Source organism: Pseudophryne corroboree, chromosome 1 (genome assembly GCF_028390025.1).
Source record: "Pseudophryne corroboree isolate aPseCor3 chromosome 1, aPseCor3.hap2, whole genome shotgun sequence".
Taxonomy (NCBI): Eukaryota; Metazoa; Chordata; class Amphibia; order Anura; family Myobatrachidae; genus Pseudophryne; species Pseudophryne corroboree.
The window spans coordinates 624,757,850-624,785,221 of record NC_086444.1 but is presented as its reverse complement, the minus strand read 5'-3'; the positions used below and the strand labels follow the sequence as shown (position 1 = coordinate 624,785,221).

Sequence of the window (27,372 nt, the reverse complement as noted above, 5' to 3'; positions counted from 1 at the left end):
CCCCTCTTTTTTATAATAACCATAGTGTGTGACTATGCCCCGTAACCCTGGATATCCTTATCCATTAGGAATTTATCTAACCCATTCTTAAAGGTGTTGACTGAGTCGGCCATTACAACTCCCTCAGGCAGGGAATTCCAAACACGTATCGTCCTTACCGTAAAAAACCCTTTACGCCGTATTGTGCAGAATCTCCTCTCCTCTAACCTGAGCGAGTGTCCACGAGTTCTCTGTGTTGATCTAACCAAAAACAGGTCCTGCGCAAGATCTGTATATTGTCCCCTTATATATTTGTAAATGTTGATCATGTCCCCTTTTAATCTCCTCTTTTCCAGTGTAAACATGCCTAGTCTTGCAAGCCTTTCCTCGTATTCCAGGGTCTCCATACCCTTAATTAGTTTGGTCACCCGCCTTTGAACCTTTTCTAGCTCCAGGATATCCTTTTTGTAGTAAGGTGCCCAGAATTGTACACAGTATTCAAGGTGTGGCCTCACAAGTGATTTATATAACGGGAGTATAATACTCTCGTCCCTAGCATCAATTCCCCGTTTTATGCATGCTAATATCTTATTAGCCTTCTTTGCTGCAGTCCTACTTTGGGTACTACTGCTTAGTTTGCTATCTATGAGGACACCCAAGTCCTTTTCCAGTACAGAATCCCCTAATTTTACCCCATTTAGTAGGTAGGTGTTATTTTTGTTCTTGTTACCACAGTGCATTACCTTACACTTGTCTGTATTGAAGCGCATTCTCCATTTCACTGCCCAAGCCTCTAATTTAACTAAGTCGTTCTGAAGCGACACTAAGTCGTTCACCTTATACAATGCGCACTGATCTGATCCTGAACTTTACACATCATTTTTTTTAAACTGCGCTTCTCGTCCATTGCACAATTCAATATATGTAAGTGTGAGTTAAATCAATTGGGGTGTGTGGGAGCAGAACATGTTGTGCTGGGTGGAAGCGGTCATGTTGGAGAGTCAGCTGTTGCTGTCTGTTGGGAATAAAGCATATTGTAATGTTTTTTAAAGGAGATGGACCACCCAAGTAATAAGATTAAAAACGGCCTGTACAGTTCATATATGAAGTGTTACAACAGAAATAATAATAATAATAATAATAATAATAATAATAATAATAATAATTCTTCTTCTTATTATTATTCTTATTATTATTATTTTTAAGTGTGCATGTACATGTGATAGGGAATATAGATTGTAAGCTCCACTGGGGAAGGACTGATGCAAATGGCCAAATATTCTCTGAAAGTGAAAGGGAATATGTGTGTGCTATATAAATAATTGGTAATAAATAAAATAATACAAAATAGCACCTGCTTATTCTGTTGCGCTTTACAGTTGGGAGCAAACAATAACCAAACAAGACTGGAAAATAACAGATAGAAAGAGAGAGAAGTGAGCCCTGCTCACAGGCTTACAATGTATAGGGAGATAGGCATTGATACGGGATACGGTCTTTAGGTCGACAGCACTTAAGTCGATCACTATTGGTCAACATGCATTAAGTCGACATGGTCAATAGGTCGGCCTGGTAAAGGTCGACACATAAAACAGGTCGACATGAGTTTTTTTAACAAAATTCATTTTTGGAACTTTTTCATACTTTACGATCCACGTGGACTATAATTGGGAATAGTAACCCGAAGCATGGCGAGCGAAGCGAGCGGTGCTAGGGGATAGAGTGCACTTAATTGTGGTTCCCGTTCACTTTACAAAGAAAACGACACCAAAAAAACAGAAAAAAACCCATGTCAACCTTTTGCCATGTCAAACTAATGACTGTGTTGACCTATTTCAGGTGTCGACCTAGTTACTGTTGACAAATAGTGGTCAACCTAATGACTGTCGACCCTATGATCCACACCCATTGATACACATGGATAAGTACTGCCTATTGCATAATGGTTCTGCCCGATTGCAGGGGTTCTTGGTGTGCTGTATGATCCAGTCACACAGGAAAGTTGTCCTGGGGCCAGCAGGAAAAGTGTGAAAGTGAGGAAAGAGAAAATATGTAAAGTTATGTGTGTACTATGTGGATATCACATACAGTACACACATAGGATAGGATAGCTTATGGAGGTTATGTGAGTGGTTCTGGAATCTGATAAGCTTGCCTGAAGAGGTGATTTGTCAGGAAATGCTTGAAGGTTTGGAGACCTGAGGAAAGTTTTATAGTGTGTGGGAGGACATTCCACAGAATGGGTGCAGCCTGAAAAACGTGAATGGCAGCAGGTAATACGTATGGATAAGAAATGCAGGTCCTGTGCAGATCTTGGTTGGAAGATATTTTCCGATAATCGAAGAGATGTACAGATGTGTCATCATCAAACTAGCCTTAATACACCATGTGACGCAAAATGCTTGGCGCTATTGCGCTGCCAAGTCCATTGCAACTCTGCTAACACTGGACGTCTTTTTTGCATCTTGATCCCATAAATGCATCTTAGTCGCAATGTGATGTGACTGACACGCACCAGGAGACTGTGCTGAATAATTTGATACATCACACTTGTATACCTGTGTGCAACTGAGTCTATATATGAAGCACAATGGAACTGGCATGAATAAAGGGGGTGTGCTACATCGGGATCCTGGCGCCCAGCATACCGGCAGCGGGATCCCGACCGCCGGAATGCCGGCAGCGGGGCGAGTACAAAAGAGCCCCTTGTGGGCATGCTGCGCTCGCCACGCGTTCCACGCTATTTATTCTCCCTCCAGGGGTGTTGTGGACACCCCAAGAGGGAGAATAGTTGTCGGTCAGAATCCCGATGCCAGTATGCTGAACGCCAGGATCCCGACAGCCGGTATATCGAGTGCCTCCCGAATAAAAGCAGCAACTGCTGCATTTTAGCACTTCGTATACAGAGTCAGACTCAGTTTCTTACTAATATAGAAGTATTGCATATCAAATTAATCAGCACAGTGTCCTGGTGCATCCTAGTTGCGTTGCATTGTGATTAAGATGTTAAAAGATGCAAAAATGATGCCCGGCACTAAGAGAGTCGCACAAGACCTGACACTTCAAAAGGGACTGTTTGGCGCGACTTCAGCAATAGTGTATGAAGGTGCATCTGAATGTTGGTGTATGTATGGTTAGTAGCTTAATGCAGTGGCAATTGCAATGCCAGAACTGCAGTGCAGACAAAACTTAACAGAGGGGAGCAAATGGGAGTCTGGGGGGGGGCAGTGTGATCTGCCACGGCTGTGGTACACCTGGCTGTGCTCCGGTCAGCTTGCTGTTCCCACTGACTTCTGGTCGGCCTGGTGATAGGGGCACAAAGGGGACACCCACACCGGGCCCCAAGGGTCACTTCTTATTCTTCTAGAGCAGGGGTGGCCGGACTTTCGGGACAGGGATCTACTTTTTGTTCACTTACTTACCAGTGATCTACCGGCGTCAAATAACACCAATAGTAACGCTCACATTTAAAAAGAGCATTAATAGTGATGCATACAAATAACAGCACCAATAATTAATAATGCACACATTTAAAAATAGCATTAAGAATGACAACATCAAATAACCCCCCTCTGTGCAAACCCTGCCCTTTGCAGATCCCCCTTGTGCAGATCCCCCTCTTCCAGTCCCCTACATAATAGCCCCCTGTATAATAATCCCCTCTGTGCAGATCCTCCACCCTTTGCAGATCCGCCTTGTGTAAAAAAAAGCCCCTTTGTGAAGATACCACGCGCTGTGCAGACCCCCCCCCCCCTTGTAGATCATCCCTCCCCTTGTGAAGAAACCCCCCTTTGCATAACTTAACTGACAAGTTGTCACGCTGCCTAGCTTCAGTCCTCCCTCTCCCAGCGCTTTCATGCTACATTGCCTTCCATTGGCTGCTTCTCTTGTCGTCGCCACAGCCGGCTGGATCAGACTGGATCCAACTAGCGCCCAGGCTCCTCACATCGCGGGTGATGTCATTATGTCACCTGCGCACCCGCACACTGCATCCCTGGGAACTGTGAAGAGAAGCAACGGCGGCAGGCTCCTTACAGTTATTTTCTGTTAAGTCTATCGCGATCTACTGGCGGATGCTCCGCAAGCTACCAGTAGTTCGCGATCTACCTTTTGGCCACCTCTGTATTAGAGCTCTCTGCTGCTTTTGACACTGTTGACCACTATCTTCTCATGCAAACATTACAATCCCTAGGTCTTCAGGACACAGCCCTTTCTTGGTTCTTATCCTACCTATCTAATCACTCCTTCAGTGTCCGCTTCTCCGATTTTACCTCCTCTTCACTACCTCTTTCAGTTGGAGTACCGCAAGGCTCAGTCTTAGGCCCTCTGCTTTTCTCTATCTATACCTCATCTCTTGGTAAACTAATCAGCTATTTTGGTTTTCAGTATCATCAGCGAATGATACTCAAATCTGCCTATCCTATCCAGATTTGTCTCTATCTGTATTGGTCCGTGTCATTGAATGCCTTTCTGCTGTTTCATCTTGGATGATATCTCGCCACTTCAAACTTAATATTTCCAAAACAGAGATAATAAGATTTTAAACCTACCGGTAAATCTTTTTCTCCTAGTCCGTAGAGGATGCTGGGGACTTCGTAAGGACCATGGGGTATAGACGGGCTCCGCAGGAGACATGGGCACTCTAAAGACTTTAGATGGGTGTGCACTGGCTCCTCCCTCTATGCCCCTCCTCCAGACCTCAGTTAGAGAACTGTGCCCAGAGGAGACGGACAGTACGAGGAAAGGATTTTTGTTAATCTAAGGGCAAGACACATACCAGCCAACACCATCCACACCGTACAACTCGGAACATACGAACCAGTTAACAGTATGAAACAAAACAGCATCAGCCCGAGACTGATCAAAACTGTAACATAACCCTTATGTAAGCAATAACTATATACAAGTCTTGCAGAATTTTGTCCGCACTGGGACGGGCGCCCAGCATCCTCTACAGACTAGGAGAAAAAGATTTACCATTAGGTTTAAAATCTTATTTTCTCTTACGTCCTAGAGGATGCTGGGGACTCTGTAAGGACCATGCGGATTATACCAAAGCTCCAGACCGGGCGGGAGAGTGCGGATGACTCTGCAGTACCGATTGAGCAAACATAAGGTCCTCCTCAGCCAAGGTATCAAACTTGTAGAATTTAGCAAAAGTGTTTGAACCCGACCAAGTTGCCGTTTGGCAAAGCTGTAATGCCGAGACGCCTCGGGCAGCCGCCCAAGAAGAGCCCACCTTCCTAGTGGAATGGGCCTTTACCGAATTAGGTAACGGCAATCCAGCCGTAGAATGAGCCTGCTGAATCGTGTTACAGATCCAGCGAGCAATAGTCTGTTTAGAAGCAGGAGTGCCAAGCTTGTTGGCTGCATACAGGACAAACAGTGCCTCTGTTTTCCTAACCCGAGCCGTCCTGGCTACATAAATCTTTAAGGCCCTGACTACATCAAGGGACTTGGAATCCTCCAAGTCACCCGTAGCCACAGGCACCACAATAGGTTGGTTCATATGAAACGATGAAACCACCTTAGGCAAAAATTGAGGACGAGTCCTTAATTCTGCTCTATCCACATGGAAAATCAGATAGGGGCTCTTGTGAGACAAAGCCGCCAATTCGGACACCCGCCATGCAGATGCCAAGGCCAACAACATGACCACCTTCCAAGTGAGAAATTTTAAATCCACCGTTTGAAGAGGCTCAAACCAGTGAGATTTTAGGAACTGTAACACCACGTTAAGGTCCCATGGTGCCACTGGGGGCACAAAAGGAGGCTGGATGTGCAGCACTCCCTTTACAAAAGTCTGGACTTCTGGGAGAGAAGCCAATTCCTTCTGAAAGGATATTGATAGGGCCGAAATCTGTACCTTAATGGAGCCTAACTTTAGGCCCATATCCACTCCTGTCTGTAGAAAGTGGAGAAAACGGCCCGGATGGAAATCTTCAGTAGGAGCATTCTTGGTTTCACACCAAGATACATACTTCCTCCAGATGCGGTGATAATGTTTCACCGTCACCTCCTTCCTAGCCTTAATCAGAGTAGGGATGACTTCCTCCGGAATACCTTTCCCTGCTAGGATTTTCTGTTCAACCGCCACGCCGTCAAACGTAACCGCGCTAAGTCTTGGAACACGCAGGGCCCCTTCTGCAATAGGTCTTCCCTGAGAGGAAGAGGCCACGGATCTTCTGTGAGCATTTCCTGAAGATCTGAATACCAGGCCCTTCGAGGCCAATCTGGAACAATGAGTATTGTCTGCACTCTTTTTCGTCTTATGATTCTCAGTATTTTTGAGATGAGCGGAAGAGGAGGGAACACATAGACCGACTGACACACCCATGGTGTCACCAGGGCATCCACCGCTGCTGCCTGAGGGTCCCTTGACCTGGCACAATACCTCCGAAGCTTCTTGTTGAGGCGTGACGCCATCATGTCTATTTGTGGAAGTCCCCACTGACTTGTTATCTCTGCAAAAACTTCTTGATGAAGTCCCCACTCTCCTGGATGGAGATCGTGTCTGCTGAGGAAGTCTGCTTCCCAGTTGTCCAGTCACGGAATGAAGACTGCTGACAGAGCGCTTGCGTGATTTTCCGCCCAGCGAAGAACCCTGGTGGCTTCCGCCATTGCCACTCTGCTCCTTGTCCCGCCTTGGCGGTTTACCTGAGCCACAGCTGTGACGTTGTCTGATTGAATCAGAACCGGTAGGTCGCGATGAAGAGTCTCCGCTTGTCATAGGCCGTTGTATATGGCCCTCAATTCCAGTACGTTGATGTGTAGACAAGCCTCCTGGCTTGACCATAGTCCCTGAAAATTTCTTCCTTGTGTGACTGCTCCCCATCCTCGGAGGCTCGCGTCCATGGTCACCAGAACCCAGTCTTGAATGCCGAACCTGCGACCTTCGAGAAGGTGAGCACTCTGCAGCCACCACAGGAGAGACACCCTGGCCCTGGGGGATAGGCTTATTTTCTGATGTATCTGTAGATGGGACCCGACCACTTGTCCAGAAGGTCCCACTGAAACGTCCTTGCATGAAACCTGCCGAAGGGGATGGCCTCGTAGGTCGCCACCATTTTTCCCAGAACTCGAGTGCATTGATGGACTGACACTTTTTTTCGGTTTTAACAGGTCTCTGACCATGTTCTGGAGTTCCTGGGCTTTTTCCATCGGGAGAAAAACCCTCTTTTGTTCCGTGTCCAGAATCATGCCTAAGAAAGATAGCCGAGTCGTTGGAATCAACTGTGACTTTGGTAGATTTAGAATCCAGCCATGCTGCTGCAGCACTCTCAGGGAGAGTGACACACTTTCTGCAATTGATCTCTCGCTCTCGCTTTTATCAGGAGATCGTCCAAGTACGGGATAATTGTGACTCCCTGCCTGCGCAGGAGCACCATCATTTCCGCCATTACCTTGGTGAAAATCCTCGGGGCCATGGAAAGCCCAAACGGCAACGTCTGAAACTGGTAATGACAGTCCTGTACAGCGAATCTCAGGTACGCCTGATGAGGGGGATATATGGGGACATGAAGGTATGCATCCTTTATGTCTAGTGACACCATAAAATCCCCCTCTCCCTCCAAGCTGGAGATAACTGCCAGGAGCGATTCCATCTAGAATTTGAACTTTTTCAAGTACAGGTTTAGGGATTTTAGATTTAGAATGGGTCTGACCGAGCCATCCGGTTTCGGGACCACAAACAGGGTTGAATAGTACCCCTTCCCCTGTTGAACTAGGGGCACCTTGACAATCACTTGTTGTTGACAAAGTTTTTGAATTGCAGCTAAAACTATCTCCCTTTCTGGGGGAGAAGCTGGTAAAGCTGATTTGAAATATCGGCGAGGAGGCACCTCTTCGAATTCCAGCTCGTAGCCTTGGGATACAATTTCCATCGCCCAAGGATCCACGTTTGACTGAACCCAGACCTGGCTGAAGAGTCGAAGACATGCCCCCTCCGGCGCGGACTCCCTCAGTGGAGCCCCAGCATCATGCAGTGGATTTAGTAGAAGCCGGGGAGGACTTCTGCTCCTGGGAACTAGCCGAAGCAGGCATTCTTTTCCCTCTACCCTTACCTCTGGCGAGGAAGGAAGAGCCCCGACCTCTTCTGGACTTATGCGACCGAAAGGACTACATCTGATATTGCGGTGTTTTCATTTGCTGTGGGGGAACATAAGGTAAAAAGGTAGATTTACCCGCGGTAGCTGTAGAATCCAGGTCCGCGAGACCTTCCCCAAATAAAACCTCACCCTTGTAAGGCAAAACTTCCATTTGTCTCTATGAGTCGGCATCACCCGTCCATTGACGGGTCCACAGGGCTCGCCTAGCAGAAATCGCCATGGCGTTGGCTCTTGAACCTAACAGCCCAACGTCTCTGGAAGCGTCTCTCATATATAAGACTGCGTCTTTAATATGACCTAAGGTCAATAAAATGCTATCCCTATCTAGGGTATCAATGTCAGATGACAAGGTATCTGCCCAAGCTGCTACAGCGCTACAAACCCAAGCCGACGCTATTGCCGGTCTGAGCAAGGCACCCGTATGTGCATAAATTGATTTTAAGGTAGTTTCCTGTCTGCGATCAGCAGGATCCTTGAGGGCTGCCGTATCTGGAGACGGTAGTGCCACCTTTTTGGACAAGCGCGTTAAAGCCTTGTCCACCTTGGGCGAGGATTCCCACCGTAACATGTCCTGTGCAGGGAAAGGATACGCCATAAGAATTCTCTTGGGAATCTGCAGTTTCTTGTCTGGAGTTTCCCAAGCCTTTTCAAATAACGCGTTCAGCTCATGAGATGAGGGAAAGGTTACCTCAGGTCTCTTTTCCTTAAACATGCATACCCTCGTGTCAGGGACAGAGGGGTCATCTGTGATATGTAAAACATCTTTATTGCAATAATCATATAATGAATACTTTTGGCCACCCTTGGGTGTAACCTCGCATCATCGTAGTCGACACTGGAGTCAGAATCCGTGTCGGTATCAGTGTCTGCTACTTGGGACAGGGGACGTTTCTGAGACCCTGGAGGGCCCTGTGATACAGCCAAAGCCATGGCTTGACTCCCTGACTTTTCTCTGGACTCTGCTTTGTCCATTATCTTATGTAATAAAGACACATTTGCATTTAAAACATTCCACATATCCAGCCAATCAGGTGTCGGCGTCGCCAACGGAGACACCACAATCATCTGCTCCACCTCCTTCTTAGATGAGCCTTCCGCTTCAGACATGCCGACACACACGTACCGACACCCCCACACACTCAGGGATATATATATGTATATATATGCAGCAGTAAGGCTCGGCACTCCAAATGGGTAAACACAGTTACTTGCTGCGGTGCCCTCCGTAGATCAATGGCTAGATCCTAATAGTGCATAAAAGACAGTGGCACTCAGCAGACTTGAAGAAAAATATTTTTGCTTTTAATGTGGTCCTACGCCGTTTCGGGGGGCTTGACCCCGAAACGGCGTAGGACCACATTAAAGGCCAAAATATTTTTCTTCAAGTCTGCTAAGTGCCGCTGTCTTTTATGCACTATATATATATATATATATATATATATATATATGGAGACAGTCCCCCAATAAGGCCCCTTGGAGAGACAGAGAGAGAGTATGCCAGCACACACCCAGCGCCACCAGATACTGGAATAAAATCCCAGTCAGTACAGCACTTTTATAAATATACTCACTGCTCAATACATTAATGCACCTTCGGATGAGACTAAAACTTTGTATAAACAGGCGCGCCAACTACTGGAGACCTATCTTAGCACTAAGGTAAAACAGTCAATAGACTTTACACGGAACAAATACTACCGCTGGGGTAATAAAGCAGGGAAACTATTAGCAACAATGTCTAGGCCATTCAGAAAACGTCACATTATCACCACATTAAAACATCCTGATACGGGAGCCCTATTGACCAAGTCTTCAGAAATAAACACACAATTCCGTCACTACTTTGAAAAGGCGTTTCGCTCAACCCCTATAAACCTATCTGACCAGATAGCTATTCTCTCAGACTCAGTGCTCCCTAAACTGACGTCGGATCAGAGAGAAGCGCTTGCAGGCCCGATAAGCATGGAAGAAATCAATGAGACTATATCTAACCTTCCTAATGGAAAAACCCCAGGACCTGATGGTCTTTCAAGCGACTACTACCGAATTCTGCAAGTTCACCTCACACCGACCTTGCTAGAATTATTTAGGTCAATACATGAAAAAAAAAACTCCCTGTCCGTCCTTTAATGAGGCTTTCATGACTCTACTTCCCAAGCCTGATAAAGACCCGAGCTTGTTGACTTCTTACAGACCTATAAGCCTGTTAAATGTAGATTACAAAATACTGGCCAAAATTATGGCATCACGTCTACAGACTATATTGCCATCCATCCTCTCGGACCATCAAATGGGATTCGTACATGGGCGTCATGCAGTTAAGGCAATTAGAACAGCCATAGCGGCGGTTGTAGCGGCCCAAAACCGAACACCCACTCAAAATATACTAGTTAGCCTTGACATTCATAGGGCCTTCGACTCAATACTATGGTCACACCTATATACTGTATTAGAAAAAAGGGACTTTGATGATACATTTATAAATCTAATAAAGTGCATATATCATGATCCCAAAACCTCCCTACTGGTAAATGGCCTCATAAGCCCAAGAATTACAATAGAAAGAGGCACCCGCCAGGGTTGCCCCTTATCACCCCTCCTCTTTAACATAGCACTAGATCCCTTATTGCGCACTCTTCAACAATGGCATGTCTTCCAGGGTGTCAGGATTGGATGCAGGGAAATAAAGATCTCTGCATTCGCAGATGACATATTGTTGTACATATCTAACCCGGAACACTCCTTAGATCAAATTCTACATATGATCCACTTATATGGTTCCATATCGGGCCTACAACTTAATATGGACAAGTCAGTGGCAATGCTCCTTAAGGGCACAGCAACCCAGCCCCGATGGGCGTCCCATCTGTCTATACAATGGGCCAGAACATCTATCCCTTACTTAGGAATAATTCTGCCCCGAAATCCGGCCAACTTATACCAGTTCAATATTAAAAAGATAATACATACCCTTATGGACGATGTAAGGCGTTGGGAGCGCCTACCGCTCTCCTTTTTGGGATGGGCAGATCTCTTAAAAATGGTAGCAATGCCTAGAATACTATACCCAATACAAAATCTTCCAATAATTTTGACTAAAACGGACACTGCTCAACTAAACGCTTCCATTAGAAAATTCATATGGAAAGGAGGACGCGCACGCATAGCTTTGCGGAAATTACACCAACCAAAATCAAATGGCGGGATAAATTTCCCTGACATCACGGGGTATAATCAATCAGCTCTCCTGCGACATTTAAGAGATTGGTTACAAAGGACATCGATTTATACCGATGTCTCTTTGGAACAAGCGTTTCTGAGGGACACAGCATTAATAGGCTTATTACACCAACACGACCGAGAAGTGGAGGAACATATCAAATTGAATCCTTTACTTTGGTCAACACGGAGGCTTTGGCATATCTTACGTCACAAAGCTGGACTTAATGGTTTCTATTCCCTACACTTACCCCTGGTCAAAAATCCCCAATTCCTAGACGGCATGGCTGCCCATCCCTTCACTCTGTGGAGACTCGGGGGAGTGGAGAACATAGGGACTCTGGTATCAAAGGAGAAACGCTCTCTCACTTTCACAGAACTATCCACTAACTACGCTATGGTTAGACCTTATCCTTTGGCCTTCTTACAGGCGCGCTTTTATACAAACCACGTCATACAACACTTTTCTGAAAAAGACTGGGACAACCCCCTAGACACCCTCTTGAAGAATGCAGTCCCTCAACGTAGAGCTATCTCGATCCACTATACATTCCTAAGAGATGTTATGGATCATACTAAAGTATCGGGAGGAGTGGCGGGGTGGTTGGTTCACTTTCCCGAACTAACAATTCCAGACTTGGAAAAGGCACTTATATATTCTCGTAAAATACTTCCCTCTAGCATGTATACCGAACTGTTCCTAAACATATTTCATAATGCATACCTTTCTCCACTGCGTAGATTCCACATGGGAACCTCCTCAAATCATAACTGCCCCAGGTGTCACCAGGGGGAGGCCGACAACTACCATTGCCTATGGGCTTGTCCTATAGTAAAGTACTTTTGGCACCTGGTACGTCGGTATACAGAATTGAAATTAACAAATTTTGTCCCATTTACCCCGGAATGGGCAATTTTTGGAATGGTCAATCCGACGCTACGAATCACCCCAGGTAGTAAGAAATTACTACTGGCTATTAGCGCAGCAGGTAAAAAAACTATATTACAAAGCTGGCTTGATAATTCGCCCCCGCAATTACCCTTATTTTTTAATAAATTATATTTTCTCTTTCGAATGGATTGGAGAGAAACAATCCTGCATAAAGAAAAAGAAGTAGAACGCTTTTTCTCACTCTGGGAATCATATATAGATACTCTCCCACTCATAATTAGAAATCAGATTCATTACAGTCTTAAAGATACCACCTGGTATCTTACCAGGCTAGTAGCACAAGATCCTCCGATTACCCTAACATAGGCCTCCCCCCCCCCCCCCCGCGTTTTACCTTCAGGCCCGGGTAGTGTTTAGGGACCCGCAGTCTTAATTAACCATTCAGTTGAATGCCAATCTTAGTATATCTAAATGCAATGTCTGGAATTTGACTATTGAAGGCAATTGATGTTAATGGAACACAACAAGTTTTACTCGAAACTGAGAATTCTATACTATAAGCATTGAATGGTGAAATAGAATTATGCATTGTTTCATGTACCAGAATTTGTACCATCATTTGATATTCGCCTCGCTTATGTTCAATGGCCCTCATTCCGAGTTGATCGCTCGCAAAGTGATTTTAGCAGAGTTACACACGCTAAGCCGCCGCCTACTGGGAGTGAATCTTAGCTTCTTAAAATTGCGAACGATGTATTCGCAATATTGCGATTACAAACTACTTAGCAGTTTCAGAGTAGCTTCAGACTTACTCGGCATCTGCGATCAGTTCACTGCTTGTCGTTCCTGGTTTGACGTCACAAACACACCCAGCGTTCGCCCAGACACTCCTCCGTTTCTCCGGCCACTCCTGCGTTTTTTCCGGAAACGGTAGCGTTTTTATCCACACGCCCATAAAACGCTGTGTTTCCGCCCAGTAACACCCATTTCCTGTCAATCACACTACGATCGCCGGAGCGAAGAAAAAGCCGTGAGTAAAAATACTATCTTCATTGTTAAATTACTTGGCGCAGTCGCAGTGCGAATATTGCGCATGCGTACTAAGCGGAATTTCACTGCGATGCGATGAAAATTACCGAGCGAACGACTCGGAATGAGGGCCAATGTTTAAATTTCTCAAAGTGACATTGTAATTACTGCAATTTACTATTGTCATTTCCTTGTTGCCTCAATAAAAATAATTTAAAAAATAAAATAAAATACTCACTGCGCCAAATAAATGTGCCCCCCCCCCCTCTTTTTTGCCCTCTGTATGTGTTCAGCAGGGGAGAGTCCGGGGAGCCAGCTTCTCTGCAGCGTGCTGTGGAGAAAATGGCGCTGGTTAGTGCTGAGGGATCAAGCACCGCCCCCTCACCGGCGGGCTTCAATCCCGCTCAAATCTTTATACTGGCGAGGGTTTTTGCCATATACTGCCTCCGCAGTATATATCTCTGCCAGTGTCCCTAAAAGGTTAATAATTGTTGCCCTGCACCCATACAGTGCCGCCAGTGTGTGTGTTGGGAGCAATGGCGCGTAGCGTTACCGCTGCGCGTTACCTCATAGAAGATCCAAAGTCTTCTGCCGCCTTTGAAGTCTTCTTTCTTCTCATACTCACCCGGCTTCTATCTTCCGGCTCTGTGAGAAGGACGGCGGCGCTGCTCCGGGACGAACGGCGAGGGTGAGACCTGTGTTCCGACCCTCTGGAGCTAATGGTGTCCAGTAGCCTAAGAAGCAGAGCCTATCATTTAAGTAGGTCTGCTTCTCTCCCCTCAGTCCCACGATGCAGGGAGCCTGTTGCCAGCAGTGCTCCCTGAAAATAAAAAACCTAACAAAAGTCTTTTACAGAGAAACTCAGTAGAGCTCCCCTGCAGTGCACCCAGTCTCCTCTGGGCACAGGATCCAACTGAGGTCTGGAGGAGTTGCATAGAGGGAGGAGCCAGTGCACACCCACCTAAAGTCTTTAGAGTGCCCATGTCTTCTGCGGAGCCCGTCTATACCCCATGGTCCTTACGAAGTCCCCAGCATCCTCTAGGACATAAGAGAAAATTATATTTCCACCGGGCAATAGTAGGTACCAACCTGATATCTCTGTTACTGTTGATAACTAGACAATCAATCCTACCCCTCAAGCTCGCTGCCTAGGTGTCATCCTTGACTCTGAACTGTCCTTTGTTCCCCACATTCAATCTATCTCATAATCATGTTACAAGCATATAAAAAAAACATACCTTACACTGTAAAAACTCTAATCCATGATCTCATTATCTCCCACATTGATTATTGCAATAGTCTCCTTACTGATCTTTCCAAAAAGAGACTCTCACCACTACAATCCATTTTAAATGCAGCTACGAGGTTAATCTTCCCAATCATCTGAAGATCCACTCTGTCAGTCCCTCCATTGGTTACCTGTATTCTACCACATTCAATATAAAATACTATTACTCACACACAAGGCATTAACCAAACTACACCAATGTACATCTCTTCGCTTATCTCAAAATATCTCCCAACCCGACCTCTTCGCTCTTCACAAGACCTGCGTCTCTCATCCTCACTCATTACTGGCTCCCAGCAAAGCAGTTGGTTGGTCATGGACTGCTGCCCAGTGTTATGTGGGTTGTGAAGTTGTGCTCCTTGATGATGATGCTGATTGGATTGAAATGTCGATAAGCCCTGCTATTATACTGGTAAATATGAAGTAAAAGTGCTGATCTTTATGTGCAAAATTGCATTGTGAGTGCCTTTCTTCCTGCTCTTCTCATTCTCTCTCTTTGTATATATATATATATATATATATATATATATATATATATAAAATCCAAATATGGGCAAAAACCACCCAATATCTAAAATGTCCAGGTGCACAACAGTGCAACAACAATAGGAAGTGATCACATAAAACATAAAATAAGAAATGAAGGCACTCAGATGGGACTTATTAAGACTTATCTTGAAGTGAAGGCTCAGTCACCTAAGATTATTGTGACCTACAGTATATAAGGCACTTTCCATACAGCCTTGTGGTTGTATATGGTCACAGAATACCTCTGTGATGTCTAATACTCCTATATTTAACAATAGGGAACACATTATTTCATGTATTAATGTTACTTATACCGTATAAGAGTTTAAAATTTACAGGAAATATACAGAAGCTAAGAAAATATATGGGGAAAAAACTATTACATACTTTTGCATTTTCCATAATACATGACCTCCAGGTCTGGCTGCCCCCGACATTTGTTGGTGATTAGCTCACATTCATCCTGGTATGTGTTCCCATCTGACCCACACACGGGAATATCGCTGTTGAGACCTGAACAGTCAGGGGCACATTCACACTGAGGTCGTCCATCTTTCAGAAGGCATGTCTTACCAGCAGAACATTGTACCCCCTCACAGCTGTCTGTGGGGGAAAGATTAACATGATTAAGCACAACTCAATGATATCATACCTTCCCAAGCACTATTAGCTCTGCTTTCCTAAAGAACCTGTTGTCTGTTCAAATATGAAGAAGTAACTATAAATCCATAAACAGCACCATCACTAAAGTTTTGAATTATGGCTGTCAGCTGGTGCGCGTATCCCCATATTACAGGGTTTGATGGGTAGGCAGGGGACGGGGGGAGTTGCTATGCCATTGCAACTGCAATTCATCCCTTTTGGAGATAATTGGACTGACCCCTTAGTGTGCAAGTGCATCCCTAGGTAGAAAGAGACCCCACTTTTTAAACTACATACATATGTGTACATGGCAGTACATACTCTAGAAGGTCAACTTTTCCCTGGAAGCAGACTATCTGCAATGTCACTGTACCGGCGTATGGCTGTTGTTATTAAAATAATTTGTTGAAATGCACATAATTAAGCTTGGCAATGAAAGAATATGAGTGATCTGTAACTATAAATAAATAGGTATAAAAATATAAATTTTTGCCCTGCACCCGCCAGTTATGTTTACCACTGTTCTTGATACAACCTTATGGAGACAACAAACGTTACTTGTAACTCACCTCTACAGGGCTGACAGGTGACCAATCCTAGGAAGCCCAAAAGACTGATCTTGTTCATGGGGTCGGTATAGTTGGACCAGGCTGTGTCTAGGTGTCCATCTCCACAGCATTCATCCCATGTCACTGCAGTAAGCAACATTAAGCTGCAGGTGGAACTTGAACCCTGTAGGAGCCAGCATGTGCCACCTACAGACCAAAGATCAGACAGCAACCTTTATCTCACTGCTTCACACATAACTACTGTTAAAACTTTTCTTCACACAGTCAATTGGTATCAAATAAATCATAAAGGGGCCTATGTATCAAAGCTTGCAGAAAGCTAAAGTGGAGAGAGATGGGGTCTATTTACTAAGCCTAGGAGAGAGATAAGGTTGACAGAGTTAAAGCATCAGCTCATAACTCCCTTGAAAAATTACAGGAGCTGGTTGGTTGGTTGGTTGGTTGGTTGGTTGGTTGGTTGGTTTTATAAGTACTTATCTCTATCCACTTTATCTCTCTCTCTCCAAGGCTTAGTACATTGAGGGATATGTACTATGCAGTGACAAGAGTGGAGAAGTGAGCCAGTGGAGAAGTTGCCCATGGCAACCAATCAGCTGCTCTGTATAATTTTATAGTATGCAAATTATAAATGTTACTTCAATGCTGATTGGTTGCCATGGGCAACTTCTCCACTGGCTCACTTCTCCACTCTTTTCACTGCTTAGTACATCTCCCCCATAGACACCATTTGTATCAACCATTCAGCTCCTAACTGACATTTTTCAAACACAGACTGTAATATGTAATACATATGCCTCCATTAGTACTGCAAAATTGAATACCTTTGTTCACTGCAGTGACAATACAATATCACTGCACCAATAAAAATATTTTGCCAATTTTCATCTAAATCTCCATGAATATTCACTTTAGAAACTGTAGCTTCTGTAACTTATGCACAACAGGAGAAAAGAATATTAGTTTGTGTAAATACTGTATCATCCAAAGAATTTCCCTTTTTTTTTAAATTCTTACAAACATGCATTCAATGCGGGACATACTTCAGCACCGCGATCCCAGATGCCGATCCGCTGATTAAAGCATTGATGATCAACTATCCGTCTGGGAATCAGGGACATTTAGCATGTTAAAAATCTTCGACTCGCTAATCCCAATAATTTTTTTTGTTGGAAACGGGGAGTTACATGTTGGCAACGGCAGAACGGGGCAATACATCTATGCAACAAAGCCTATTGAGGGTCTCAATATGGTAATGATTAAACTTTATTGCCTAGTGCCTGAACATTATCACTAAATGGAAACACCAATAAAAATATGTTTTTGCTGAGAGCTACAAAGCATGTAGGGTCCAGTGGAACCAAGATAAATTTTGAATTTTAAAATAAACACTTTGAATTGTCAAAATGCAGAAATAAATCTCTGTGAGGAATTAAAGTTGTTTCAATATATGTGTACATAAAACGTATACACATATAATGACTATAATACGTCTTTCACACAGATGGTTTTTAACCGGGAATTTTCCAGGTCAACCGGGTCATTTTCTGTGTGAAAGTGTCAACCTCAGTTGAAAATCCGGGGACTTCGACCCAGGAATTTACCAGGGTCAGAAACACAGTGTTGATCCGCAAATTACCGGGTAGAACTACTTCACCTGGTAATTTGCTTCCCTGTGTGAAAGGGGGGTCAGGCTTGGTCCAACTAAGTGACCCGGCATTGAAATGCTGTGAAAAAGCTGTGAATTTCAGATGTTTCTGTCTGAAAAGGGTATTAGGGTGTTCACCATCACCATTCACCACTGTCATATTACTTTATTTAACTGGTATACCTGCCATGCACAATTTTGTATGAAACACATTGCTTCATCATTCAGGCAGTTATAGGAAAAGCCAAGGCACAAATGGCAATATGCACTCTCTCCATATTTCCCCAAGAAGATAAATGAAAAAAAGAAGAGACTATAGAGAAAAAGAAAGAAAACAGAAAATAGATGGATAGAGAAAAACGTTGAAGAGTAGATAAAGTGTAAACAACATAAATGAACAGAGAGCTATAGATAGTGAGAGAGAATGAGAGTGAGCTGGAAAAAAAGAAAGGACATGAAAAAATTTGAGAGCATGAGAAACTGTGCCTAATTTGTCAGTCCCAGGCTCCATGATTTCTGATGGCAGCCCTGGACACCATACTCAGGAGCAACACTAGCAAGTAACAGGTTCAGCAGGACAACCTGTAACAAACAGCACCACAAATGCCACACTCCCTCATCATATACAAGTGCTAAACATACAAATGACAAAACAATTCTAACTATAATTGTAAGCCCAGTCTCTGTGAAGCTTTTTGTACTGTAACGTTGTATATTAGTACTGGATTATATACAATGGAGAGCCTCTTGATGGAATACAGCCTGTAAACCTGATTACCACTGACCGGAATTAGCGGAAACGTCCACTTCTGGTTTTGAGCGGACTTCTGGGAATTAATTATGGCTTTAGCTATAAATATAGAGGAAACAGACATGATGGCCACTTGCCATGAGGAAGAGCCATACAGGCTTGAAACACATTGGAAGATTGCAGTGGCCAAGAACACTAAGGAGGGATGCTTTGGAGCCCAGCGGAGCACTCTACTTTCATACCACCAGTGACTCCACCTACAATCACAGAGTAAGATCACTCCACTTTTTCAAACCCCTGATGTACCAGAAGGATTGTACTTATGCATCAAGTTTTAACTCAGACACTGGATTAATACACAGAACCCAGCATTTGATACACCATATTGCATATCTAGCTTGTATATCCAGTTTTTCTTATTTCTGCTTTAATTGAGCATCTTTATGGAATCATTGTATTGTATTTTATTATTGTATTATTTTACTTCTGTTTCGGACTCAATGGATTGGTTTACATGGCATCTCCAAAACACTCCTCGCACCTGAATTTCATCATTGGGGTCAGAACCACTTTGCCTGCTTGCCATTTTTTTGCTCTGTAGTTGCAAACAAACATGTCTAGGTCAGAAGTAAAGTCTTAAGTAGATCATTGATAGGGGTTTGGTATGTTTGTCAACACTTACAATGTGGACAGCATAATGCCGACACAGCAGTATGGCATTTAAAAAGTGTTGACAGTATAGCTTTAAACATAATGATAAAGCACATCAAGGTCCTTTTGACATAACTGTATCGTTCTTTGTTTCCCTAACAATCAGCTTTTTGGTCACTGGAAGTTGGTCAAGTCGCCAAATTAGAATAGATCTTCAGGGAGTTGTTCTCTTTGTCCAGCTTGGACTGTGGCAAAGGGGAATGTCAAAAGGTTACCATCTAACTTGAATACAATATCATATTGATGGGCTCCCAAACACAGATATAAACACTGTATGTGAGTGGCCATCATACCAGCACGTCTTTCCTGTGATTGAAATTGTAGATGAGTCAGGTGGTCATTTACTAAGGTGAAATTTCAGCCATACAATAATTGGTGGACTCCAAAACTCATGGCCTTACGATTAAACTGCACATAATTATTCTCTACTGCTATCAATGATTGGGATGCCTATGAAATTGGTCTCTCTGCACTGTTCGGCAAAGTGTGAGGACACTACAACTATAACATAAGTTGAAGCATTAAACACAGTTGAGCATCAACATGAGTAAAGATGTTATCAGATGTCATCAATTTCTTAGTGGCCAAGAATGCTTGTTCACAGACTTTTTTGTTTTAAGTACTTTATTTATAACTTCAGAGATAAAAACAACATGTAGTAAGGGAGCAGCCCAAAGCAGTGGCAAAGAAGTGGATAAATCAAATGTAAGATGCAACCCAATGCAATAACTCTGGAATAGTTTTTACATAACTAGTACAGCAGTGTATATAAAGGGTGTGGGGGGCGGTAATACCTGTAAGTATAATACTACAAACAAAGAGAATCCACTGAATCCAATATAAAGTAATAATAATAATAATAATAATAATACTATCATGCAGAGTGATAACCATCACAGCAGATGCCTCACTTGCCATTGCCCCTCTTCCCTTGTCTCAAAATACCTCCCTACCAAAACTTCAACTCTGCCTAAGATCTGCACCTCTAATCCACTACATTCCATATTAATGATGGTCATATTGGTCATATTTCTGCTTGCAGATCTTAAGGGCTGAACCTTTCCTCCTGCAATCGGCTTGTTCTACCTGATTACTACACTGTTATCTTAATAGTGACATTTAAAGGCTACATTTACTAAGTGGCGGTTCTAAATCTCAGCAGTTTTGTGGTAGTTTTGATACCCGACGAGTTCCTAAGGCCAAAACTGTTGCAAAATACTGAAAAACTGAAAAAGCATACTTTGGAATAGAACAGAAATTAAGATCAATGCACCATCAATGTTTTTGACCATGGAAAGAATAGAATACTAATAGGATTAATAGGATTTATTAAGTAATCTGATGCTGCGCCAAACTTGTTCCAAATGTCTATATTCTTGTTGTTATGTCTGATTTTTCTTTGCGGTGATGTATGTAACAACAATTGATCCTCAGTGAAGTTTTGTACATAAAAAGAAATCTAAATAAGCAATACATCAGTCAATTATGTAAATAGTATGTAGCACTAAAATCGTGACACCAAAAGGGTACGACAACAGCCCGACGGAACCTCTTTAGAACACCCTCGGCGTCATAGATAAATGAAAATGCTCACATTCACACTTACATATATAAGGTGTGGTAATTTCCTATAAAGGTATCTTTTAAGGATCCCCCTTTGAAATAGGTAATACCTCTTATGTGAGAAATAATATGAACGCTTACACGTACGCTTACATCAAGAAGGTATTATGCAGACTCATCAGGGTATCTTTAAAATCCTCACGCATTACCATGGAATTAAAACAGAAAAAAGCCTCTCATGGTGTAATATAAAAACACATATTTTTTTAACAAGTAAAAAGAAAAGGGGAGAAGTGTCGCTGTACTTGAAATGTATGATGGAAAATCACAGAAAACATCAGAGATTGCAACCTGGGTATTGCTTCTGCTGATAAACAATCTGTACCTGGCTGGTATAGTGGCAAATCATTCCCCCTTCACTCCTCCAACATGTTTTGACATCTAGCGGTATCTTTTCACCTTTTTAGTAAATTAAGCCCTATTCTTTTTCTATTGCAATAAGTAGTGGAATTGTGTTTGAGGGCAGGTATATATCAGCAAGGTTTCTGTCCTATGAGTTTAAAACCCAAGGAATGTGTTTGAATATGGTTTGGTAAGAGCTATTTCAGCTTCCGTAAAAGCCAGATAAGAGCTCATGGGGTTATGGATAGAGAGTGAGGGAGGGCTCCATCCATTAAGCCCAGTTCAGGTCTTTAGGGCCTTAGCCTCAGAGAAGGCTAATCAGTGCTTACACCTTCATGGGTGTGGTAAACACATATCAGCCTGGACAGATACTCTCTCACTGCCTATGGAGCTTGGCTTGCAGAGAGAGAGAGAGAGAGAGAGAGAGAGAGAGAGAGAGAGAGAATTACTACCTAAATTGAGTAATGCATTGTATTGCTGTTTTGTGAGTTGGACAGTAGGTCCCTCTCATACATAGGGGGAATTCAAATGTTTGAAAAGTCAGTTGGGAGTCTGTTTTTTCCTATCTAATAGACAGGAAAAAACAGACACCCAATCGACTTTCCAAACATTTGAATTTCCCCCATAGAGAGGGAACTATTTGTCTAGTCAGAACTGGACAGGCTAGGGTTTATGTTGAGATTTTATTTTTACTTTTGCTGCAAATAAAAATAGCTTAGGAGATGGCATCCTTACCCCGATCTGCTCACACAATGCTTGAAAAACCTTCAGACCACCATGAGATTATATAATACACCAATTTGCACTTTTTTCCCATTGCCCTCTGGCTGGACAAATATGCAATTTAACCTCATGTAGTAAGCTCCTATTTCATTACAGACTGTAAGCTTATCCAGGCTTGTTTTATTACTGCATTTGTTCCCAACTGTAAAGCTCAGCAGAATACACTTATATATTTTAGTAAGAATAATAGTGTGAAATAGTCTGAAAAAGAGAAAAAGTCAGAGAGGGAAACTGAGACAGAGAAAATGAATACTACCAACGACTGGTATTGTAGGGATGCGGTCAAGATGCCGCCGGCCGGAATCCCGGCGGTCGAAATACCGACGCCGGAATCCCGACCGCCACAATCCCGACCGCCACAATCCCGACATATTCTCCCTCCGTGGGTGTCCACGACACCCATAGAGGGAAAATATAATAGTATGCCGAGCATAGCGAGGCTCTGTGCCCGCAGCGTGGCGAGCGAAGCGAGCCCGCAAGGGGCTGCGTTCCGCTCGCCACCCCTGTCGGGATGGTGTGGTCGGGATTCCGGCATCGGTATTTCGACCGCCGGGATTCCGGCCGGCGGCATTTAGTACTGATCCCGGTATTGTATGAGAGTAATGCAGCACCAGTCTTCCACAGAGAAAGTCACACAACTGAAGCCTGGTTAAAGTGGTGAAATTTCTGTCTCGGGGTTGTCCAGAATTCACATTCATTCTCAACTGGGATCTGCTCTAATGACTGAGGTCATGACATATGAATTAAATCAATATCATGCTCAAGAAACCGCTGAGCGAATACATGTACTCTGTGGATTTATCCTGTCTGCGGATTTATCTAGCTAGCACCCCATCAGGAACAAGAGCTAAACGCATCTTGAAACGAGCCAGACTTGTCATAGGCATTGTTAAGTTAAGTGCACCTTTACCCTACATATGTTCTGAGCAAAATGTACATCTATTTTACACGAGCCCCAAAATGTGGAGCACAAGCCCACAATTATTTTTCAGGCACCTAAATCTGTGTAGCAACTCCAATAAGGACATGCAAAATTTTGCATCCTTTACATACAGTTGTTCCCACGGGATACGGTCAGTCTCCATGCTCTTAACATCTTTGCTTATTAGAATCATTTGAGATTTCTGTTTAATAACAGAATAATTCAACATTTTAGAGGTCTGTTGAACAGCTGGATAAACAACACAAAGAACTAGTGATAAGTGGCTACATACAGCCTGTATGTATTGCACATATGCAATTATTTACTAGGGTTAAGCAATTTGTTAGAATTTAAGCACATAATTACAGTTAATCTACAGAAATGTATAAATCATCAAACTATAGTAGAGGATACAAATGATAATACTAGTATACCTGATATCAGTCTTTGCATGAGTAAAAAGGAAACGGATAAAAGTGTTTCCACACAGAAACATGGTCAGCACATGGTACAACAATAGTCTATAGAAAGCATGTGCCTATTCACACGCAGGCTGCCTGTGATCTTCTTGAACTCTTTATTTGCCGGATTTACTAACAAATTTTGCAGCCAGCTGAGTCATACCTATTTAGCTTAAGAAAAAAAACATTATTTCCTGTACTGAGACTCTGCTGATGCCAACCTAAGATTGTGATAGGAGAACAGATGATGGCATTTGTTTCCCCATTCACCAGACAGACTCAGAAATTGGTGTCATTGGCATTTTGCCCTTTATGAATAGGGAAAAAAACCTATCAGTTATTTTCACTAGAGAAATGTTTGATTGGGTTTTTTCCCCCCCTTTATTTTATTCTTTTCCCCATCAGTAAATAAATTATGAAGTGTATAGAAAAGCCTAAGAGTGAGTATTATGGCAGTATATGGTTCATGTTTATGAAAATGCACCTTAGCACAATTTACTGCAGTTCCTTAGGTGGTAATGCCATTTTAACTCAGGGAACATAATCCCAGTGTTGGGTCACTGCAACCTTTGGATGACTATGCTGGGATATAATCCACTTGCAAAGGGAATTTTTGTGGATTTCAGCCAAGCTACATTTTTAATTTTGAGTGAAATCCTCCTTTAATTATGATGAGGGGGAGGATGGTTTGTGACAGATATTGAATGAGGTTTGATGATTCCATTTCCCTGTAGAATATGTTACGTAACAACATGTGCAACTTACTCCTCTTCGTGTAAAGGTTTGAGGTACTCGTATATATATATATATATATATATACACACATGTGGCTAATTAAAAAAAAAGTTTTTCCATAAGTCTACTTAGCATAGATTCAAACCTTTTTTTCATTTAGAAACACACTCCTATATAACAAGAGAATGCAGACAAACATGATAAATGGATACACATTGTTTTTACGAATCCACTTTATGACCCATGATTTAACTTTTAATTAATAACTTCCTTTTAATGTACTATTGTTTACAAATGTTATTGGTGAAATACACATTAATATCAAAACATGACTATTATTTACTTTACTATATGCTAATACCTAAAAGCTTTAAATGGAGTTTTCTAGATACCTACCCTAAAAGGCAGTGTGACTCATCGAGTCATTTAGGTTTGGCGTTTTGAACCCCTGCACAAGAGGGCTATAGGCTTCAACACTTGCTAGCGAAACATGACCAGTGAACATAAGAATACATGGCCAGTGTGCTTAATCCCCATACGTGGGGTATGGATGGATAATCATCCATTTTCTATAAAATCTGTATACATATAGGTGAATAATATATAATAGCCTGCGAGATGTAGTATCAGTTTTTCTTTTACATTTTTATTGCTTAAAAAATCAAACAACATAAAACCATATGCCAGAATCTTGCTAATTCCTACAATTAGCAGGCTGATACATCTTGTCCATTTTCATCAAATCTTAAAGCCAATAAGCCTTTGAACATACTGTAGCTCGCACTACCAAAGTCCACCTACTTTGACAAAATATTATATTTTTTAATAATAGCATAATAGTTTTATATATATTAAACACAGCATAAACAACCTTTTTTAAATAAATGTTGGTATTGCCTTATCTCTGGTGACCACCTTGTACAACTGATTTTAAAAAATAATAATACAGAATTTTACATATCTGAGAAACTTGGGTGAGACAGTAGCCCATTATGCTCTGATTCTTGTCTTCCTTACATATACAAACTCTGTCTGTGGAATCAGGTGCTGAAACACTCTATATTTAAATGTACAGGCACCCAAATATTCTAACATCTCTTTTAAGTAATTTTTAAGTACAGTAGATCACTAAATATATTTTCTATACTAATATAATAGTTTCTGGTAAATAATAATATATAGGAGTAGACATGGCATATTTTAGTCATCCTATATTCAACTATATATTTAAGTTGTGTTTTATGCCAATTAAACGCATATAGATTATTTGCATTTGTTGAAGGAGATAGTACAGAATAAACGAAAGGCGTATAGGATGAACATACAGTAGATACAGAAGAGATATTTAATTTATGTAATTTGTGGCATCAATGAGCGGTGTTACAAATAAGTGAGGTTGTGAGACTTGCGTCTAATTATTTTCCTTGGTAAATTATATCCAACATATATATATATATATATATATATACTGTATATATATATATATATATATATATAAATTATTGCGTGTGTGTATATATATATATATATATATATATATGTTTATATCTGTAAGGAGTAATGAAAGATTAAGTGGATGCCATGAGGGAAAGCTCTTGCTCCTTGAGATGAGTGCAGGGGGTTCAGTCAGTCCATGAGGAGTAGGAGAAGGGAGGGGGTTCTAGTGTGACTCACCCGGCTGCATTGTGTCCCCTCCCGGGATAGGGTGGCATCGGGTAACAGTCAGGAGCAGGAGAGGGAGTAGCAGGAATTGTAGCATGGTGGAGGAACTTCACTGCTTCACTGTGTCCTAGGACTTCTTTGGATGTCTGGGAGCTGTCTACCTGAGTGAGTGATGGAAGTCTGTGTGTCTGAGAGACAGAGTAACTGTCTGTGGCTGATGTCTGTTTTTTTCTCTGTGTCTGAGAAGGTCTGTATCAATTCTGTCTATATCTATGAGAATTGTGTGTTCATAAATATATCCCTGTTCCTCCCCTGTTTCTCACTTCTCTCCCTCTCTGTGCCTCTCTCTCTCTGTCTGTCTAGTCTGTCAGTATTCTCCCCCTTATTTGTGCCCCTATGTCTGTCCTGTGTCTAAGTGCTGTCTGTGTCTAAGAATTGTGTGTACAAATCTCTCTCTGCCCCCTCCTCTCCACTTCTTTATTTCCCCTTCTCTGTCCCCTCCTTTCCTTTCTCTCCCCTTTTTCTTGTAGGTTCCCACTTGCTGGGTGTCTGCTTTCTATATACAGTAGGTCTCTTCACTTTTTGTTTTACTATTGCTGCAACCTGTCTATGTATGTACTGTATGTATGTATGTATGTATCTATCTATGTCTGCTCTCTGTCTAGATGCGTTAGACTCGGTCTGTCTGGGAATGTTCCTATACTCTAAAATATGTCTGTCTGACTGTCTTCCCCCTGACATGTGAGAACATTGCTGTAACTTTATCTACTTTCCTGTTGTCTGTGGGTGTTTATATGTGTGTGCGTGTTTTTTATGTGTGTGCGTGAGTCTGTCTTTCTGTTGTCTGTTGTCCGGTGTTGCTGTAAAATTCTTCACCCTCTGTCTGGATCTTGACTCGTAAACTCCAGGACTTGCACTGTGCGCAATGTCTCCTGTCTCACTCTCTTTTGCCATGTGGAACCTGCTTTCCTGCCAAGGTCTGTATTGTGCTGATATACAGTATGTGTGCACCTTCCCAGTTAATAACACATGCATGCATTTTGTGAATTTGGGAAATACTATTTATATGCGGAGTACCCAGCGTGTCGTTACTAGGATTGAAAAGTGTCTGTGTATGTCTGAGTCCGAAGGCTGCTGTCTGTCTTTTCATCAATTACATATTTCTGTAATATCTGTCACATTTTGTATCATGATGTTTTTATTTCTACAGCCTTATCTTTCAAGTTGTTTTGGTTAATTTGTGTGTTTGTCTGTGACTATGTCTGGCAACCAGGTTTATCTGTCTGGTGAGGTTTATCTGTGTTCCTGTACCCGTCATTAAATATGTATTCTCCTGTCTAGAGTTCAAATAAGACCCCTTATGCTGGCCTTATGCCAGATTCTTATCAGTTATTTTGCTGTGTGAAAAAGGCTTATGTCTGGCTGCTGCTCTGTTAACCCATAGACTGATGTACCTTTAACCTGTTTATACGCACAAAAATTT

General features: G+C 42.5%; 1 protein-coding gene across 2 annotated transcripts in view; it reads right to left on the bottom strand.

Moving 5' to 3' along the window:
- The window catches only part of FSTL3 (follistatin like 3), an 88,033-nt gene extending 61,678 nt beyond the window's left edge, over positions 1–26,355 (bottom strand). The window contains exons 1-3 of one of the 2 annotated variants that reach the window (XM_063914484.1): positions 25,902–26,355; positions 16,255–16,440; positions 15,431–15,646 (exon numbers count right to left, since the gene is read on the bottom strand). In XM_063914484.1, the coding sequence (XP_063770554.1) occupies positions 15,431–15,646; positions 16,255–16,440; positions 25,902–25,986 (487 nt within the window). In that variant the 5' untranslated portion in view covers positions 25,987–26,355. The remainder of the gene's footprint in view (positions 1–15,430; positions 15,647–16,254; positions 16,441–25,901) is intronic. The other variant, XM_063914485.1, reaches the window with a different exon arrangement.
- Between the last annotated feature and the right edge of the window lie 1,017 nt (positions 26,356–27,372).